The sequence below is a fragment of the Mchenga conophoros genome, linkage group LG7 (genome assembly GCF_057382185.1).
Source record: "Mchenga conophoros isolate Kocher_MC1m ecotype Shallow Benthic linkage group LG7, M_conophoros_male_GT1.1, whole genome shotgun sequence".
NCBI lineage: Eukaryota > Metazoa > Chordata > Actinopteri > Cichliformes > Cichlidae > Mchenga > Mchenga conophoros.
The window spans coordinates 48,432,101-48,452,788 of NC_140532.1; the positions used below are offsets into that span (position 1 = coordinate 48,432,101).

The window sequence follows — 20,688 nt, forward strand, 5'->3', positions numbered from 1 at the left end:
TTATTACTTAATGCCAAACGCGTCATTAAACTTTAATAAATCAATAATGGATCCTTTTATCTCTTTACAGCCGAGGGATGTATGGGTTTGCTCAAAATGTCATTCATGAGTGAGCTGCACTGTGATTTTGGTGATCTGTTATCAGCGGGTACATTTGCTCACATATTCTAATATGCTGACTTTATCTGGGGTTTTTCTCTGAAAGATTAAAGTTCAGATGAACATATCTAACTGTTAATCTGGTACAGAGGGAGCAGGACGTAGGCCTCTGAGTTTTTGTGTCAGGGGTTAATTAGTGATGTCTCATCCCAGTAACACGTTGAACAAATCCATCAATCACTTCTCAAGCAACACTTTTATAACCTCACTCTGTGCAGTTCACTATTCATCCTGCTACGTTCTCTTTGTGTCTCGATTTCAGTCTCATTAATGACAAATACGTGTTTTATATATACTACTATAGGACTCATATGCTTGACCTCTGCAGGGATATGAACCCGGCATCACAGTAATGCTGCCTACCCATAAAAGCTCCAGCTGAGGAGCTCTGTGGTGTTGTTTGTGTGGGTGTGAATAATAAACAGTGTAGTGGCAGTGGAGATTATAAAGAGCAGATAGCAGATAACAAAGCCTACACTTGATTTACTGGATAAAACTAATTTCGCTCGCCTTTTTTATGCTAATAAAGACATTTAAATTATTGTGTAACTTCTTGGCCACAAGCAGCTTCTATGGCTGTCGTGCCTCCTGAAAATGATGCATAAATAGCACGATTAAAAATTTTGGGCAGGGAGCTTGTAAGCATCCCACCACCACCAACACATTCTTAAGTAGCTAAATGTTAGGGTAATTAAATTGCTTGATATAAAAGTGATGAATGAATGCCTAAATAAATGTGCGACATGAGGGAACTTCTCTGGGTTTAGAGTCTGTGGAGACCTGAACGAGGCCTTCTATAATTACGTTTTATGATCATTTGATGGTAAAGTTATTTATTCATCCATAATTGTGCGGACACACGTTGACACGTGATCCCGTGTTGTCTCAACTATAATCTCTGCCTGCCTTTTCTAAATCTTGTGTTATTCTAGCACTTATGCCAAATACACACCTAATCACTAACTTTTGCTTGATGTAAGCCTAAACCCAAACCCTATGCTAATCTTAACTTTAAGCAACAATTTAGCATGTGACCGAGCTTTCCAGAAACCTTTGCCTGGATCTGGAGAAATAAAATAAAAAATAGGAGTACAAACACATTTGACATAATAAAGACAAGAGCAAAGTTGGGTTGTTTTTTAGTTTTTTTTGCATTTAGTGTCTTTATAAAACAGATTTGCAAAATATAGCCAAGGCTCATTCATTTAAATACGCCATAAATAGCAAGAAAATACTTTCCCATTTCAATTCAAATATTTTTTTGTTACTTCTTTATACACGAATCAGAGCTGAACATTAGACGGAAAAAAAATTATTGATTTCTTGCAGCAGAAACCCCCCAAAACAAACCAAAAAAACCCAAAAACCCCCCAAAAAACAAAACACAAGCATACCGTGTAGCTAGAGCGGCAATCGATTAGTCAGAAATATACATCCTCTGAAGACACGTGGTCATAAACATTAAAACAAAATCTTATTCAAGTCTGAAATATCAAAGCACACATCTTTGGATGGATTTCTCATAGTCTTTTAAGAGCTTTTCTTTTCTTTTTCTTTATTTATTTACTCCTTTATTTTTACAACATCAGCAACAGAACTGTAATTAACACCAGCATGGCCAAAAAGTTTGGATCCATATGTACAATAGTGCAGACAAAAGAGCTTAAATGTGAATAAAGGCAGTGGAGGGATCGTAATGCATCATCGTGTCTCCTAATTAAGTTTTCAAGTGGTCTCCCTTTATTTTTAGAAAACTATAAGATGACAACTAAAGCATCCTAGCACCATAGATGCTTTTATTTGGAGAGCGCTGCCCTTTTTCAACACATAAACCCAACGACTTAAAATAAAAACGTGAAATTGTCTCAGTGAAGGGTTATTTATTGATTTATTAAGCTATATTTCAATTTTCTTTTATGTTAATTAAATCTACTTAATGCCATTTTTGACAATAAATTCCCCCTTTTTATACATTTGCGATCACGTGTTTACATTCTGCATTTTAAAGAAACAAATTTTTCAGTTTCAGAGGAATCTTATCAGAATTTAAAATTTTTTTTTACAGCGTTTTGAATAAATAATGCAAAAAATATACATGTACGAAAACGGCATCCCTCATAAACAGACTGTTTTGCTTCTTTTGAAGGAATATGTAAACATTCACGGGGATGAAGAAATAGACCTTTTTGTCGCCGTCGGCCACGACATCGTGCTGCAGGTACTCACGGGTGCTGCTAATCACATTCATTTAGAAGAGAACCTTCATTAATGTGAATAGTAAGACCTGTGTTGACCTACTGTTTCGTGCAGATGTGACAGAAGTCTGCTTTTTGATTGAATATCTGTTTGCCGTATCAGCAGGCTTCAAGCTATTCATTGACACGTCACTCTCTCTTGCTGTCTCTCTCTCTCTGTGTAAAAGGTGCTTTAGCTTTCTGGAGCAGATGAGATGCAGAGATTAAAGACATTTTCTTTGTCTTTTTTTTTCATTTTGTCTTCTGCAGACCAGTGTTCATTTGGCCGGCTCAGGGATGGGTGGAGCCCGCTCCAGCCTCATGGCCCAGGGGTTAGAGGTCGCAGCATAATATGGAGATTGGGTAAGCACTTCTTCTCCAGCTAGAGCAAAAGCAAACACTCCCCTCTGCCTCCCAGCTCCCGGCTTCTCCTCCTCCGAGATGTGCTTCCCTTCTGCCCGCAGCTCCTCCCTACTCTCCCTGCCGGCAGCGTCCGCGCTCTTAAACCCCTGACCTCTGTTCCCGAGGCCCAGCAGCTCCCCAAGTGCGTGACTCTTGACCCCCTGGTATGCGGGGCTCAACCTGCTCTCCTCGAACCGGTTGGTCGCAGCAGTAGGGGGACACAGGAAGTTGCCGGGGGGCGCTGAACGCCAAGCAGCTGGCTTCCGTCCCCGCCGGGGGCGTGAGATTCGGCAGCTCTGCCGCTTGATGTGTCGATGCAGGTGGTCAGACCGCGTGAAACTTTTGTAGCAGTGTTCGCACTGATACGGACGGACGCCCGTGTGGATGCGCAGGTGATTTTTCAGGTCGTAGTTGTGGACAAACTTGGAGTTGCAGTGAAGGCAGATGTAGGGGCGTTCACCTGTGTGCTTCCGCATGTGGATCTTCAACTTGTCTTGTCTGAGAAAAGAAGAAAACCGCACACTTTCACAAAATGAGTGTAACACATAAATCCTACACCATTGCCCTTTCAGTCATCGAGTTTTACAAGTGACTGATTTACAAAAAAAAAGCCAACACAGATGATTTCCTTTTAGTGTCAACATTAAAGTTCTGCTCTAAAAATAAAAGTGGAAACTATGCCAAAGTGGGAGGATGTAGGTAAGTGAGATACCACTAATGCAAAAGCAGAGGGGGCTTTCCACTTTACCGTCTTTGATATTCAGATGAGGTGAAAACAGATTAACCTCAGTGAAAAGAGCATGGGGTACTTTTCCGTTAACCCTGCAGTTTACACTCTTTGTATGCTAGATGAAGATGTCAAGATAATGCAAATTGTTAATGTGCAGCAGTTGGGTTTGCTTTCCACATACCTGGTGAATCGTACTTCACAGATTGTGCACATGTATGGTTTCTCCCCTGTGTGTGTCCTCATGTGCCGTGGCAGTTTCCCAGCTCCTTGAATGACCTTGTTGCAGATGGGACATTGCTGTGACGCTTTGGGCTTCATCTTCCTCTCCTCCTCCAGCTGCCAGGGGGGAAACAGCGCACCCAGGTGGGATGCGGAGCTCAGAAAACTCAGGTACGACCGAAAGTCTGCCTCATCCTTAATGGGACCCAGCGGATGACTCTCCGCTGGCACTGACCCTGCGTTCATAGTGCCGTCCAGGTTCGAGCTGACAAACTCCTTCAGCAGTTCGCCTTGGAGCATACTGGGAGGGACTTCATCTTTCATCTCCTCCTTTATGATCTCTCTTTTTACGGCCAGATCAAGGGGTCTGGAGGCTTCGAGTGGTGTGGAGGCAGGGAAGCTGTGGGGGAGCCTGGTTTGTGGTGAAGCCCCCATGTGAGGGTGGTGGGCTGGCTCCAGGAGCTGCTGAGGGAAAGCTGGGAACTCAGCGGCCCACATCGGGGGGTAGAATCCTGGGAGGAGAGGAGAAAAGTTGGACCTCCTGTCCAGTGCTGGCATGCGAGGGTAGAGCCCTTCCTGCAGGAGAGACTCGATGGAGAAATCTTTCAGAGCTCGAGTCTCAATGCTCTCCTGAAACACAAGTTTTAGATACATTAGTTTTAGAGCTTAAATAAGATAAGATTATCAACAAAAACAAGATGATATCCCCTGAATTTCACCTGCTTTCTCATGGTTTCTGGAGACTGCGACTGGGGCGTCTCCCTGTGCAGCCCGAACTGCTGGTGGTACTTAGAGGTGCTCGGAGGTGGCGAATCCTCCATCCCCGGGGGCGTCCGCTCCCCCCTGCTCGTGGAAGACTGGAGCGACCTCTCGCTGACATTGTCCTCTTCTTCCTCGTGCTCATCCTTTCTCGACCCCGCGTCCTCCTCTTCGTCCTCCTCTTCCTCTTCCTCCTCTTCTTCTTCCTCCTCTTCATCTTCCTCCCCTTCCACCTCTCTCCCACCCCCACCGCCACCCCCTCCGCCACCGCTGTCCATGATCTCCAGGCAAACGTTAATGATGCAGGGTATCTCCAGCATCTGAGCTGCATTCAGGATCTCTTTGACGTTTGACGCCGTCACAGTCAGCGTGGACGTGTAGGCGAACTCCAGGATGGCTGTGAGCGACTCTGGAGCCACAAAGTCAATTTCATACACAGCCGCGGCGTGATTGGGATCTCCGCCATCAGTAGTGGCCACTGTGAAGAGCTTCTTGAAGTACTGACTGCAGGCGGCCAGGACGGAGCGGTGGGTGCGGTACTCCTGGTCTTGGACGATGAGGATGACATCGCAGAGCAGCCCGTCGCGACGCTGCTCGTTGAGGCTGCAGAGGACGTCGCTGCTGTGATTTGGGAAGGGGATTCCGATCAGATCCTCCTCTCTGTGGTGGACCATCTTCTCTCTCTTTATCTCTGCTGGTTGTAGAGACAAAAAGCGGTACAAGTGAAACATCTGGTGGCAACTGAAAAAAGATACAAATTCTGAATCGTCACCGAAATTAATTCTCTTATTCTCGACCTGAAACTTTGCTTTTTACTTAAGCGGGGTTACATTTTGACAAGGTTCCCATCATTTATTCTGCGTCTTTATTATTTGTTAATATTTGTTGAATAATGTTTTAGGGAAAAAAAATTGAATCTAATGCACTATTTTTTTTTAATCCCAAAGGTAAGCTACTTTTATTTTCTAATTTAAAAAATAAATACCAGTGAATGGTTTTGATTTTTAATGCAGAAAAAAGTATAAATGCATAATTTAACAACATCAAAAAAGGTATTGAAAAGTATTTTTAAATACTGTTCATTTTTACACTTCAGATTTACTGTGTGTAATAAATGTCTTTGCAAATACTTTGATATACTCATCACAAAAGCTCCTTTGACGCTTTTCTCACAACTGACGTTATAAGAAATCTGAAAATACTTTCAATATTATTACATGTTGTTCAAGAGCCCTTTGGTTTTTTTAATATGGGGGGATCTTTCAGGAAAAAGCCCACATGCTGACTTGAAAACAGTACACACAAGTGTGAAATATTATGCTGATCGCTTTAAACAGGTCCTGTTTAATTTCCTGTTGGCATTTGATGACTGGTCACATGTACTTTCACTTTGACTTGAAAGCGGTGAATAATAGTTCTTTAAAATCCACAGAGCTGGCTTCTTGCTTCCTGGCCGTGCAAAGAGCCTGCCCTGTAAACTTGACTTGACTCATCCACGTGGATGGTGCAGGATTTAATGAAGGCATGTTAAAGAAAACAACAAAGCGGGGTTCTGAAACGCCGACGCAGAGAGTGCAGCGGTAACGACGGGTGCTGCTGCTGTCACCGGTGACAAGCGGCGTCCATTCATGGGGTGAAGGCTTTCAAAAAAAGCTTTCATATGCGAATAAGGGGAGTCTCTCCGCCGAGGCCGATAGTGTTAACACAATGAGTGACAGTCTAACTTTATTAAAATATACTGTAGGCATGCTTGTTTGCGTGCCATCTGTGCAGCAAAAGCAACAAGTGGTAAATACAGCATGTCTCATTTCGAGCAAACATCACGTTGGGTAATATTTATTCTTGAATGTGTTATCATCATTTCTTGTTGCAAGTGTGTGAGTTAGGGAAGCCCATCATTTTAATAAGTCCTAAAGCGGTTCTTGATTTTTTTTTTCTTTCTTACTTCTTACTTTTCAATTCGAAACTGGGTGGTGTGATAAAAAAGTGTGTGAGAGACGTTCTGTGATAGCGCTTATAACGTCCATCCCTCTTGTCTGCGTCTATCAGATATGAAAAAGAGGCAAGCCGATACGTTCATCGGAACAATACTGTGTGTGTGTGTGTGTGTGTGTGTGTGTGTGTGTGTGTGTGTGTGTATGTGTGTGTGTGTGTGTGTGTGAGAGAGAGAGAGACTGGGATGTGGTGAGAAGTGGAGAAAACGACAAAAGAGGTCAGATTGTACTCTAGATACTGTATCCTGTCAAAATGCTTACTTGCAGTCTATCCTCACTCATTTCACTTATAACGCGGTGCCTGAAAAGCCTGATATATAGCACGTTATTGTCTAAACGCACAGATGAATCTCTTCTCGGTCTGCTCTCTTTCTTCACATTTTCCACTCCACAGCTGCCTGAGCTCCCACCTGTTGATTCACTGTACTGTTGTTTACAGTTCTAGTGATCAAACCTCCGCTGGCAGGGTGCTCATTCATTCACATCTATGAATAGAGCTCAAACTTAGCCATCCGCACTTGGTGGTCACTGGAGGCATGTGTAGATAAATACTTTGAAGCAGCCCCACACACCACAGCTGCATTGTTGACTAAACCGAAATGGGCCAGCTCTGAAGCCACACACACACACATACAGACCCAAGTGTCTCACTTTCTTGAGCTTCCTGCAGTGAATCACGCCAGAAGTAAAAAAAAAAAAAAAGGAAAAACAAGGAGAAAAAAAAACCTATTTCAGAAAAAATCCCCAAGTTCACCTGCAGGTGTACAATTCAGGTACCTTACCAATCTTACATGTAGTTTATTCTTGTCGATCTTGTTGCTAGGGAACTGTTGCCATGTTCGTGCCATTGATACAGTGTGGACATAATTAAAATGTCTATAGAGGAGGTGGCAGTGTAGGATATATGTCCGCAGGCACGCACGCCGGCCTCGATGCGACAGTGAAAGTTACAGTGAGCTGGGGGGGCAGAGCTGTTTGATTGGCGATTTGCATAATGGAAATGATGATGAGGATGTATGCAGCTCACATCACAACTTTACACTTTTACAAGGAATAGAAGTTTTTTTTTTATTGTATTCCCACGCCATGTGCACAACCTCCCTAAAAGTAATAACCTGGCCTGGGCAAAAAGGTGAGAGAATCTCCAGCAGGGAGAGATCAGATGGCCCTAAAAGTTCCCTAACAGGTTGCACAAACACCAGCGGAGGGGCCCCTCCCTGCGACAGCCTGCCAAGGCAAACAATAGTGCAGAGCTTGGAACAACACTGAGTGGATAAGAGCAGGAGAAAACGACTGGGAGGGCCTGGCGAACTCACTGTCTCGCATTCGTTTTTTTTTTCTTCTCCTTTTCTTTTTTTGCTCTCGACCCATCCCACCCACTCCTGGAACTATGGGACACGTGCTGCTGTTGCTGTTTGTTCACCCACTGAACCGACGAGTGCCACTCCCCTCCCCGTTCCCACTGTTTGCCTGCCACTAGCTAGCACTAGCTCTTAGCGGCCGGCCCCTAATTACAATGTGGAGAGGATCTAAGGAGGATGTGCCACATAGACAGGGAGGGGAGGAGGGCACCGCTTTCCCACCACAAGGTCCTGGAGCGACATTTCATCAGCCAAACAAGTCTTAGCCCTTTAGACGCACACGCAACACCCCACCCACCCATCAAGGGGAGCGAGGGCGGCGACGCCTTGAGAAAGGGCACAAAGTGACTCGCCTTCTGTCCCCTTTTCAAACCAACTTCAAGTTATTAGCAATAAAGCTCAACTCGGTAAGTAGTCGTCAGGTTTAACAACCTGCCATAATGAGATGGCTGGATTTTTTTAGTGAATTAAAAAACAAAAAACAAACAAAATTTGTTTTTGATTAAAACTTTTAGCACCTGTCACAATTGCATCACCGCTTTAAAGGAAGAAGTTCCAAGTGTGGGGAAAAAAAAGTTCACACGAGTTCAACTCATTTACTAAACTGACCTCTAATAAAGGCTTTTCCGTCTCCCTCTCTTTCTGCCTTCCTGTACTGGCCAGCATCTCCTCTCATGCCTCACTTAGTCACCAACACTTTCAACTCAGCACTCCCGCCCCAAATTATGTGTCACCTCCATCCAGTGTCGTCTTTCTCCCGAGAACTTCATCTGCTCTCCGGGCACTGACCACCAGCGCCACCTCCTCCTAATGATTCTCCTCTTCTTCCTCTTCCTCCTCACCACCTCCTCCTTCTCTTCCTCCACCTCGCTCTGTCCGTGTTGCAGCTGTATCATCATTATGCCTAGAGTAGAGTGGCTAACTTGTCCCCAAACCTGACTGCTCAGGCCACAAATCACCAGCTAATGTCCATCTCAAGCCTTGTGACGGGCAGACGCTCATTTGGCCTGTGCGCTCCAACACCCAGTGCCTAGTTTATTCCTGTCAGGCCCGTTCATCCACCTGACCCCCATGCTAAATCACCAGCCGCCAGAGTTTACCCCTGTCACCGACTGCCCATAGCAAACACCTGCGAAACAACTGTCACAGGTGGACAATTGCACAGCCAATAATTTACAGTATTGACAGCCAAAATTCACCCCCCTTATTAAGGGAAGACATTCATTTGACCTGCTGTGTAAACTAGTCCATTATCGCCAGTGAAACAGCAGTGCACCTCGAGGAGACACTTCCATGGTTAGTGTTAGTTTTGAGCCTCTAGGCCGCATGAAGGGGGGGAGATTTTTATATTTTATCTTAATTGCTGTCAATTAGAGAAGGTGAGGAAGGAGGACACAATGCCAGTTAAACTTCATGACTGGGGCTTTATTTTCTCTTTGCAGTAATGGTGAAATGTCAGGGTCAAAATCCGAGTATTTAAACAGAAACCGCTGCTTATTTGGAACAGTCAGTGCTTTAGGAATTAGTGTGTGTGTTTTAACAAAAGCACAGAGGGTTTTTTTTTAAGTATTGTTAGCATTTAGGTTAAAAAAAAACCCAACTAAACAAATAAACTTTTGAAGCTGTGCACTTCAAAGTAACTTCAAACTACAGATTCACAGTCAAATGCATAAAGTGCCATTAAATACAATGTTATACTGCATTGCTCACTTAATTAATTCAGAAAGTCTGCAGTTATTTGTACCTTTGGCTAGCGCTCAGCCTTGACTGATTAAAAATGAATGATTCATTTAAAGTTAACACTGGACCTGATCCAAGGTCAGTTCAAATCGCACGGCTCCTTAAAGCGCCTCTTTGCGCTAAATGTCATCTCTCGAGCCTTTCAGGGGGGCCCACAGTTACCCGCCTCCGTCTCAGTCACCCCAAAAGTTTACTTTATTGCCAATAAAACAAGAAAGATTTTCAATCACACATATTCAGTTTGAAATAATGGACAGTTTCTAAATCTCATCTGATACTTTCTTCAGTTTGGCCTGAGGAAAGACCCCCAAAAATGAGCAGAGGAAGTTAAAACCCAAACCACAAGTAAGGATGGTACAGTATAAAATGATCATTACAGCATTTTTTTTTAAAAAGTTGTTTCAGTTTTCCAGTTTGCAGTTATTCACATTTATTTGTATTTTTAAAAGTCAGGCTGTTTAAACTTTACACTTAAACAGGATAATATTGAGTGTCTTTACTAAGCTACACACTGGCAGGTAAAGCTTAAAAACTGATTGGATTAATTGAGATATGATTAATAAATCATTAAGCAGACTTTTAACATAGTGTGTAACTGCATGTAGTTTACCACCAGCACGTCAGCATTACAGCACAGCCTTGTTTTGCATCTCTGTATGCCGCTGAATAATGCTTTCTAAAATGTGCTGGTTGTAGGCAACTGTATTTACATTTTGTTCTGTTCAGTTGGCTCCAACAAAGAATTTGATGTAGAATAAAAAAAGAAGACCAGAAACTTTAAAAACAGCGGCGAGTAAACAGTTACAAGAGCACTACGGGTCACTGCTTTTTGTAACTTTATGAGCTAAGAGGTCTTATAAGCTGACTTGCTGTAAACAATCATTTACAGCTCAGCCTCAAATCCATAACATGTTTTTTTTTGTCTATTTTGTCTGTGCTCTAAAACATGCCCCCTCCCTGCTTTTTAAAAAAATTACCTGAGTATTTGTGGATTTAACGGAGAGTGTCATATAGATACAGAAACTGTAATGTGTAATTACTTTTGGAGACAAAACACGCACTTAAGTCCACCGAAACTACTATGTTTGGCATTTCCAAGATGTGTTGTGATGCTATAAATGCCTGCGCTATTTCCAGCATCTTTACGGCACAGTGTTTACACTGCACAGCCCGAATAATGACACGAGTCGTTAAGTGGTTTTATTGACCTGTTTGCACCTTTTCGGGCCTTTATGGTCTAAAGCGCTCATTTGAAGTGATGCACACAACCCAAAAGTGCAAGCTGATTCACACGGGCGCACACACACACACACACATCCTCTGTAATACTCAGAAATGATTACACACACACACACCCATGTGGATGTTCCACAAGTCTGACATCCAAATAAATTTGCACATGTCTTGATACGTTCCCCCAGCATTCCACAGATTTCAGCAGGCATCACCTACCGTACCTTCTCTTTCTCAGTTCCTCTCACGTGTCTTTGTATTTCCAGACTACTAAGAAGCTCCGCTGCTCCTCACTTGACCTCTCAGCATAGCTCTCTTTAATTGAAACACAGCTGCCTCGCTCTTTGCCCGTCTGTCAGTCAGTCCATTCACAAGCTCCTCACACTAGATTCAGATACCCATTCACAAAAAAAAAAAAAAACACCCCAGGAAGGAAAAATATCCAATGAAGGGAAGCAAAGCAGCGCAGCAGAGGAGAGCAGAGAGCGATTCTTGGGTTTGTCTGTGTAGCCGAGTGGCTGGTGTGGAGTTTAGAGTCAGGCAGGCTCACTGTTGTGTGTGGCTCATGTAGGACGAGCGAGAGAGTGAGAGGAAGAAGGGAGGGAGGGCAGCAGCTCTGCGCTGTGGAGATGTCGCACCACTAGTTTTTATAGCAGGGTGGGTAGCTGGAAGATAATAATACCCCATCCTCCTCCACAACACAAGTTTAAGCGCAGTGTGTAATAAGCCCATGGCGCAGACACCCTCTGATTTAGGTCAGACAAAATGAATTTTTAGTTGTGTTAGAGTGGATTTTGGTAGAAAGGGACCGGGGCAAAAGAAACCCGAAGGGGTTGTTTGGGGAGACTGAGGGAGGGTAAAAATGGAAAGGAGAAAGAGAGGGAGCGAGAGACAGAGAGAAAAGTTGGGAAAGTGTTTTGTGCACCTCTGTTGGTGAGTCTCAGACTGAGATGAGGAGAAGCAGAAATGCAAGTGGAACTTAAATCAGGTTAGTTTTATTCCCACACCTGCTCTTTTCTATTCTATTAAAAATGAAACTTGAAATAAATCTAAAGCTATTTCCACAGGAAGCCACACACTGACCCCACCTTAGAGAAATACTGATAGCAAGAACTGACTAGTTTCTGGAAAAAGAACCTAATAAATCAACCTATTTTGACCTGAGAGACTTCTGCATAACCCCGTTAAACTAGCTGATTCAGTCAGTGGCGTTAATTTGAAAGGCTGTATTATTTAAAAGCTGTCTGTATCTGAGACAGAATTAGACCACAAACGCGACAAAAGAAAAAAAATACCACAAGCGTCTGTTTACAGACCTTTTATTTTCTCTCTCTCTCTCTCTTTCTCGCTTTGTCGAACCGTTGTTTCAACTAAGTTTCAGAAACCCGGCCGTGAAGAGCAGACGGCCAACGTTAGAGTCCTGTTTTGAGTCAGAAAGCGCCGAGGCAGGGTAACAGTTGGCGAGCACCACCACCTCAGTCTGTGGAGAGGAGGAGGAAGTTCATGCAGAAAAAGGTGTAGAAATAAGCCATTCTGTAAAGGCTCGAGCACAGAGGAGGAAACTCGGTTCGGCAGAAGTTTTGAGGAGATGTTAAACTTCAAGACGAGATTGCCTGTTAAGCTCCTTTCTGTGTTGAGTCAGATGTTTGTGATGGCAAGACGGAGGGAAAGAAAAAGGGAGAACAAGTGTTTCCTTTGCCTTTGCTTTCACACACGCGCGCACAAGCCAAATGTTATGACAAAGCACATTCACAGTGTCGAAAAAGCCATTGGGTTTTCCTGTGTGACATCATTAAACCACACCCTTTGTCATACTTCACTGTTTTTATTCGTATAAGTTTTACCGCCTAAGCAATATGAGAGAGAGCGGCAGTCTTGCTGTTTAAAGGCAGCAAGCGAGATCCGAGCAGATGTTCGTCCATGATGGTAGAGCACGCAGCGAGCCATTGTTTTCCTGGTGGCTGCTGGACCTTCAAATCTACTAAAATATTTCTGACCGACCGTATATCATAACCGACAATCAGACAGTGAAAGGAGTCAAATTGTGTTGAGTTAACCTCCACAAACAAGTACACATCAGAGCGTACATCAGACTATGCTATGCCCACTTCCACTTGGGGAAAAAATGGACCAAAGCAAACCGCAGCCCATGCCCACGGTGGTTTACACTGTTTTGTACAGGGTGAGAGCCCAGGCCAGTTCGCATTGGCATCTAGTATATATAAACAGGGTAAGCCACTAACTGCTAGCAGCCCAGCCAGACGGCCAGAAAAACAGCGTTTGTCTTCCTAAAAAGTTCGACTATCTGTTCTAAACACGCCTGCTGCCGTCACAGCAGCGCTCTGTAAGTGGTACCTGTGCGTATTGCTTTGTTCTAAACTCGGAAGAAAAAAAAGCACAAAAAAAGAAGTGCAGGCTTTTGAACTGCAGATTGAAAACAGTCATCTCGTGGCGCTGACATGCAATTTGTTAAACACAGATTTGCCATGCAGCTCTGTGTTTGGTGACAAAACTTCACAAACGTCTATGGCAAATTAATACGCAGCTTAATTTAAAGGCCTTTAAAACTGCTCGTACAATCTCAGCTCTGCCTTTCTTTCTTTTCAGGACAACCTGAACATGTTATATGACTTAAATCAGAAAATCTGGTGAGAAATGTGCATTAAGGCCAAAAAAAGTGCATCTTCATCCCATATGCAGCGACGAGTTTAATTGGCTTAATCACAAAATAACATAAGCTATTTTTAACTGCTGTGCAAATAACAATCAAACGTTTTTTCTGTGTCTCTCAGTCTTTTGTGTTTCTCTAAGCTAACAACTCATTCCTCCTCCCCTTTCTCCAGGAAAAAGCGGTGGATCTTGCCGCCTGCTCTGTGCGCGCTCACAGTCATGAGGGCTGAGTAAGAGTCATCTGTTTTGTCTGTCCGTCTCTCTGACTGGTGTGTCAGTGTACCTGTTTACTGCCACCTGCTGCTCCCAGCAAGATACACATACAAGGGCACCAGATTGGCACTTTGGATGGGGGATGGGGTGTGAAGCATCATTACATAAAGTTGATATCATGAAAACTTTGGTGCTATACTCAGCTTGGCCTTCTGTGCAGACCATAAACACGGCAGTCCGATTCTTAATACTAAAATTGGCTCTTTTTGGCACGTCTGAGAAGATCTCATCAGCATCTCAGATGGTCTCGTAGCAGCACAGCAGCCACGTATCACAGAGTGAATTTTTACATGTGCCACTGGTATGAAATAGTGTGATCCTAGACTGCTGCTTTTTAGTTCGCCTTGTTTGGCAAACAGGGCCCTGCCTCCGCCACCTAGCGTTTAGGTAGACGCTTCTCAAACTAGCTGCAAAGAGGTATTACAAGGATGCCTGGAGAGTTGAGGCTGTCTTATGGATGCACTTTGGTTCTGAATATCTGCTGGAATCACTTTTTCTTAAGTGTTCCCAAAAGACATTCATATTGTTTCATCAAGTTGCGAATATGCCAAACTGACTAAAGTAGCTGCATAAATATAGATTTCACCTCCACAAAAGTGACCGACCACTTTCTGATGGGATAAATGTGAACTCTGACCTGAAAGGGGGTCTGTAAAGCAGTTCTGGATTCTGACTTTTCAAGAAGTACTTATAACTGCTAAGAATCAGTGTTAAAATGCAGCAGTATACACATAGCCCACGAGCGTGCTAAAACAGTTCAGGGACAAGCTCAGCTGACCTTCCCAGGATTAATAAAAACTGTAGAGGCAGACAAACACGACCGGCCAAACTCATACTTTGACTCTGAAGCCAGGTGTGGCCTGGTGTGGGAGAGAAGCAGGAAAGGGAGGCATTCACTACCCCCACTCCTCTTCCATCCAGAGATAGGGCATCGCAGCAGCCTCCCAGGTCTAACATCCCTTGCCTCAAGTGCCAAGGACAGCCAGGCACTTGGAGATGCAATGTTGATTAAACACAAAGGGAGTGTTGAATGTGTTCAAACCCACTGCAAGCTCTGCCTCGCTCACTCGCAGACAAACATTCACAGAGATACACACCCATCTGTCATTGCACTGAGGTCATTAGAACTCACCTTGGAGCATGCCATTTGGGTGAGTGAGACGAGGGCGTTTCCTGTCTGCTGACCTGTCTGTTTTGGGCTTTAACTTTCTCCCATTGGGCCTTCTTTTCAAACAGCCTAATAAATATGGGAAGCTTTGCCAGAAGGGAGGTAAAGAACTGCAAGTACTCAGTGAAAGTCTCACACAGTTGGCTGCACTCCTTTGTATGAATCCACTGAGTGTTTTCTTAAAGGTAAATTTGATCATTCGTCATGTTTGAGGCCGCTTTTTTGAGAAGAATGTATTCAAGGCGTAATAATCCCAACAAAATGTACAAAGAGTCATGGCCCCGCTAGCGCAATTTGACTTCAGAATGGGTTTTGTTGTGTTTGCTGGATTGGTTTGGTGTCTGTATTTTTGTGTGAGCGTTGTGTACGTGCGTGTTTCGCGAGGGTCGTCAGGTGAATGAAGACAACTCCTTACGGTGATAACGAGAAGGAGGCCAGCCTTGGTGGGACAGCCTCTGTCTGCCCTCAGGTATTGTGTGTATGCTGTACGCATGTTTGTGTGTGTGTGTGCGAGTGTGAGAGAGAGAGCATGTGTACGTGTGTGTGTCAGCAAGAGAGCCCTCGGGCACTCTGGCACCTCCTAATTAAAACCAGTCAGGCTGCAGGGCAGGGGAGACAGATGCCTGTCATGGAACACACACACATGCACACACACACATGCACGAGGTGGCGGACCGCTGTGAACCGCATGCACACTGGCAAAATACACAAGCTCGATGCGCAGGTCAGCTATTTTTGGAGGCGAACCCAATTTCATCCCACCCACTCAGGTATCACAGCAGGTAACTAATCTGTGACAAAACACAAGCAGAACTTATAAAATGATCCACACACGGAAAGCAAATATTCTGAGATAAAGAACGTTGAAATCTGCGTGGACGGGGTTAAAATTAATTTGACTAATCTGGTTAGAAAACAAAAGACAGTGAGCGATGTCTCATTAGAGTTATTTCGACCTGAAACCTGCGTGTTTGTGTGTTTGGCAGCTTAAACTCAAACGCTCTCTCTTACGAAGTTGTGAACCACAGTGGCCTCTAGACTGACACATCTCTGTTTCTCCCAAGCACAGAGTGAGGCATAATTGTTCTGTGTGTGTGTGTGTTACCTGCAAACTCTGTCACATTTTATCTCCCAGTGAAGCACCTCGAGCTGCAGGCGACTACATATAGTACTTAGCAGGCTAACTGCTGTTTGTCTGGGGTAGGTGGGTGGATCAAGGCATGTTGCTCTCCTTTCTCTCCCAGTGATTAGATAGCATAAGCAGGCCAGCTAGCCTAACCCACACACTCATGTCTCTAAAACTGCCATCCAGCCCTGCTTTCTCTCTCACTGCCTCTCACACACAGGTGGGTGGACCCACTTATTCAACCCAGATCTTTCTTTTAGACATTATGAAATCACGCTCTCTTTTTTCCTTCTCCTCCCTTTCTTCTTTTCTTCATCTAACTCCCTGATGCTGAATGACACGCGGCTCTATGCTCTATATGTTTCCCCGCACTATACGTGCGGCTGTTCTTCGTTTTCTAATTTACCAGCCAGTCATTTTACCCGATTGCCAAACTGCCGAGAGCCAATGCCTTTCTTTGTGCTTGTCTCCAGGTTAAAGCTAGGTGGGTTGCTAGTGGTTACAGGGGCCCTATTTTGTATTATCTAGGTAACATTCAGGAAACACCCACAAATTGTATGTGAAATGCTTCACTGCACAACCACATTACAAATTGCGGCTGCCACTGACATTTCAGATGTTGAAATGTATGACAAAAATATTTCTCTGATGACTATGACCCTGCTAAGGAATGCATAAAAAAACCACTACAAGACACTCTGTGATTTAGTAAATACAAAGCAACTGTTGCATTATTAATAGAAGTTCATAACATGAAACAAGTTTCTGTGTGATCGAGTTTGTTTTTGCAGTTTTGCGAGACCTTTCAGATAAAGCACAGACACACACAGCTCAAAAGTAAAGTGATATATTTATGTAAAGCAGTAATAACTTAAAGGAACCCAAATGCCTTGATTATGTTGTTTTTGAAGAGTTTAGTGTCAGGGTAGGTGGTGAGCAGGAAGTGTGAGGCAAGAGGTGTTCCCAGGAAGTCAAAGTGTGCGAGTATAATCGGTCGGTTTATTATTTTTAAGAAAAATACTGGATGTGGAGATGAAAAGGAGGAGCACTGTAAACGGAAAGATGGGATATAGCTTGAAAAGCAGAGGGTGTGATCGAGCCGACCCCTGGGAGAGAAAGGGCCCACCTCCCTCCCCCCGGCTGCTTCTGTCGTTGGAGCCAGGCGCTGTGTTTCGTGAGGAACGCAAAAGTACACAAATCCCACAGAAGGAGCTTTTTTGGCAGGGCTTGGGCCTCCCACCCACGGCAGCCTCTTCAAGCCTCCTCCCATCCTCTATTCATCTGTGAGGGGCGGCTTACTCACCCAGCCCAACTCCACACACACACACACACACAGAGAAAAACACACACACACAACAAAACCTGGACCTCGATCCTACGGAGGAGGGCGGACACGCACGCGTGCACACAAAAATGGCTCCTCTGCCATTGTAGACATGCAAACACACGCAGCACATTAACCTGAACACAAGTTTTTGCGGGTATGCGTCTAACAGATCAGGTTTTTTTGGAGGGCGTTTTTTTGTCCTCTCTGCTTTCTGAGCAGTTTTCTTAAAGAAAAAGAATCAGATTCAGGACAGCTGCCGTGATGACATCTGTGTCACAGAAGGTTAGCATCAGATTGTGTATCCCTGTGTGGATGCTGTTACATGGGCATGCCCACATGCTGTCAGGTGGGAAGAAGGCGTGCGGACTCATTCACCGTCAGTCTCACAATGAACACATTGCATAATTCTTCAGATGTGAAGCCGCGTCTTCATTCATTTTGACAAATTGATTCAGGGCTGTTAAAATCTCTTAGTCAAGCACTTTTTGTGCCCTTACATGCCGGCTCGCTAAGCTAACCGGCTTGTCGTGATCTGCACGGCATACTGTAGGTGAGATTATACAAACACCGGCTGAAATCTGTCCCGGGTAATGTTTGTTAAACACAGCCGACGTAAGCGAGGCCCTGCAACAAAAGACAAGCGAGGATCAGGTTCAAATCACTAATCCTAGAGAGAGAAAGAAGCAGACGTGGAGCTGTAGTCAGACGAGAATAGGTGTGGTAGCGTCTACTTGATTTTATCCCCATCTAACCTCACAGCAACAGGAAAGAAAGCTCTGTAAGGTTGTTTTTTTTTTTTTAAATTAACAATGATGGCTGATAAGCTTTCAAGCTGATATCTTCTGTACATGCTGCTTTATTGTATTTGAAGTTTTGTTTTGCTCACATTCCCTTTATCATCTCGCACCGCATTTTGAGGAAGCGGCTCATTTTCTAATTTTCCATTCATTTTCATACGATCCATCTAGTTCTCTGATAAACGGAAACACACTGCGTATCTAAATTGAGAACCTGGTGATAATAATGTGGTTCGTGAGCTGTGAAGCTGCTTTAGACCACAGCTGCCTGTTTTTAGGTCGGTACTGGAAACTGAGATCCTTTGTCATAACCTGTTGATTAAAACCACCGCTCGTTTGTACAGTATTTGAAGCATATAGTGCATAATTGCAAGGTTTTTTTCAAATCAGCCGAAGGTTTTGCATTCGCCACTTCAGTTAGGACCATGCCAGCCTTACTAACACGGAAAGCAGGACAGTTGACATCTCGCACAATGATTCAGTCGTGTCGTCTCAAGAATACTTCAGTACCTTGTTACAGTATCGCGTATAACTGCCCTGTAATGATACTCTTGAAGTTATTCGTGGCATTTGATGAGGAGTCACAGGAAGAGTGAAAGAAATGTGAATGTCACACCTCTGCCCCCACATCTGTTGCACAGAAGCTAAGATCGCTCTAAAACGCGAGCGGTGATTAAACGGACTCCTGCCGGACAGATGTTAACCCATGTGTCCGATCGTCTTGTTATTACTTCGTCAGTTAGAGGCATTGTATGATCAGGCTGTGCTCGGGCCGATCGTACAGTCGCAGATGCGAGATTAAAGTCACGTGCAATCAATCTTCGTGTAGTTCTACAAGCTGCTACTACAACAAAAACAAGTAACAGTAAAAAAAAAAAAATGATATCAGTCTTTCAATCTGTTCCAGCTCTGTCATGCTTTCACTTGCTTCCTCCCTTGGTGTGCGGTTGCTGTTTGAAAGGGGGAGTCTTTTCACTCACTGTGTGCACATCTGTTGCGAGATATGCACAGAGAAAAGTTTCTGCATAGCTGAGCAGTCTATTTTTTTTACATTTTTTTAAACATATATATTCCATCGTGAAAAGTTTGAAACATGGAGCAATTTGCAATTTTAAATGGGTCGCACAGAAGAGCCCGATTCTGCAAAAGGTCAGCCATCCGTTAGTTTGATTCTGGTGCGCAGGAGGTAGCCGGCAGCTTGTGTATGCTTTGAACTTTTTTGTTTGGTTTTTTTTGTCAGAACAGAGAGAAAATGTGAACCTCACTTTACGACTTTTTCGATGATGACAAATGATAGCGTGACAGAGAAAAGAGCAGAAAAGTGAACAGAGACAGCGAGATGTTACTGACCTTTTAAGAAGAGAAGTTTTGATTTCAGTTCCTCTCTCACTCCCTGTCAGGAAACACAGCACTGTCTCAGCACTGGCAGACTTGTGAAAGTGAGAGCAGGCACGAAACACACTCAGATTTGCTCTGAAGGTGTGTCCGTGATTTGGGGGAGTGAAAAGGTACCGCTCCACGAAGCGGTTATCTAAGAAACACAACAAAAAAAAAAAAAACCTGCTACACCCACCAGCCTCAGCCAACACCCCTCCCTCCGTCTAAACCAAAACTATTTGGCAATGTTCCCTACAAGTCCACCTGTGCTTAGGGGAGGGGAGTGACACACACTCTAACACTAAAACAAGCCAAGCCTAAAAACCTGCTTGCACGTTTGACTGGGGTGGTATGATTACAGCTGAGAAATGACAGAGCTTAGCTGTGGTGCTGACTAGAGCTGAGAGAGTGCTCTTGGGCCTGACCAGTGCCTGAAGGTCTCGAGCCCGAGACGACGCTGGACGAGAGCTCCAAACCAGGAGCATGGGTTAGAAAATCCGAGCAGTGAGGCAGGAACTGGGAATAAAATAGTCACAGTAAGGCTGATCTGCAGGGTGAAGGGAAAAAAGTGGGTGGGCCTTTACCTGTGCCAACCAGGAGCTCCAGGGGTTCATATCAGGTGTCGAACAAAAGACGTATCAGGGGGAGAAATGAAAGGAGTTTGAGAAAGGTACGGGTGGTAAAGAGTCGCTGACAGTGTCTGAATGTACTTGGGCGTGTGCTCCACTGTAACAGCTCGTACCTGGCAAGATGTTGGAACCATTGTGTTGCTCTGAAGCCCGTAATGCAGCATAATGGCAATATAATAAGAGGGTGTAATCGGTGATGTAAATGTTGCTGGGCGATAGAGGGGCAAAAGGCTCTGTGTCTGTCAAACAAGCCCCAGAGAAAAGCTGCTGTTTGCCTTTTCGCTTTAACACGTGGAAATGCCACACTTGTGAAAAGCAACCACATCACTTGATTAAAGTGTCAATGATTCATATTTTTATACCGTAGTAAGGTATCAAATGACAAAGTGAAAACAGCGCGGAAATGTGAAAGGATTTCATCATTCTTACAGCGTGAGATAGAAAAAGGTTGTTCAGCCAAACCTGCAGCTCCTGCCTGCTTTATGGAGCC

General features: G+C 44.2%; 1 protein-coding gene across 6 annotated transcripts; it reads right to left on the bottom strand.

The window, feature by feature from the left end:
- Window positions 1–1,291: 1,291 nt before the first annotated feature.
- Window positions 1,292–19,859, bottom strand: zbtb7c (zinc finger and BTB domain containing 7C). Of its 6 annotated transcripts, none has more exons than XM_085279810.1 (4): window positions 19,543–19,859; window positions 4,464–5,194; window positions 3,707–4,374; window positions 1,292–3,293 (listed from the first exon to the last, which is right to left on the bottom strand). In XM_085279810.1, exons 2-4 carry the CDS (start codon window positions 5,175–5,177, stop codon window positions 2,672–2,674), a joined length of 2,004 nt encoding a protein of 667 aa, XP_085135936.1. In that variant the 5' UTR covers window positions 5,178–5,194; window positions 19,543–19,859; the 3' UTR covers window positions 1,292–2,671. The 6 variants fall into 6 exon arrangements, with proteins under 6 accessions (XP_085135936.1, XP_085135933.1, XP_085135935.1 ...); XM_085279807.1 differs by having other exon boundaries at window positions 4,464–5,197; XM_085279809.1 differs by lacking the exon at window positions 19,543–19,859 and adding an exon at window positions 11,056–11,454.
- Between the last annotated feature and the right edge of the window lie 829 nt (window positions 19,860–20,688).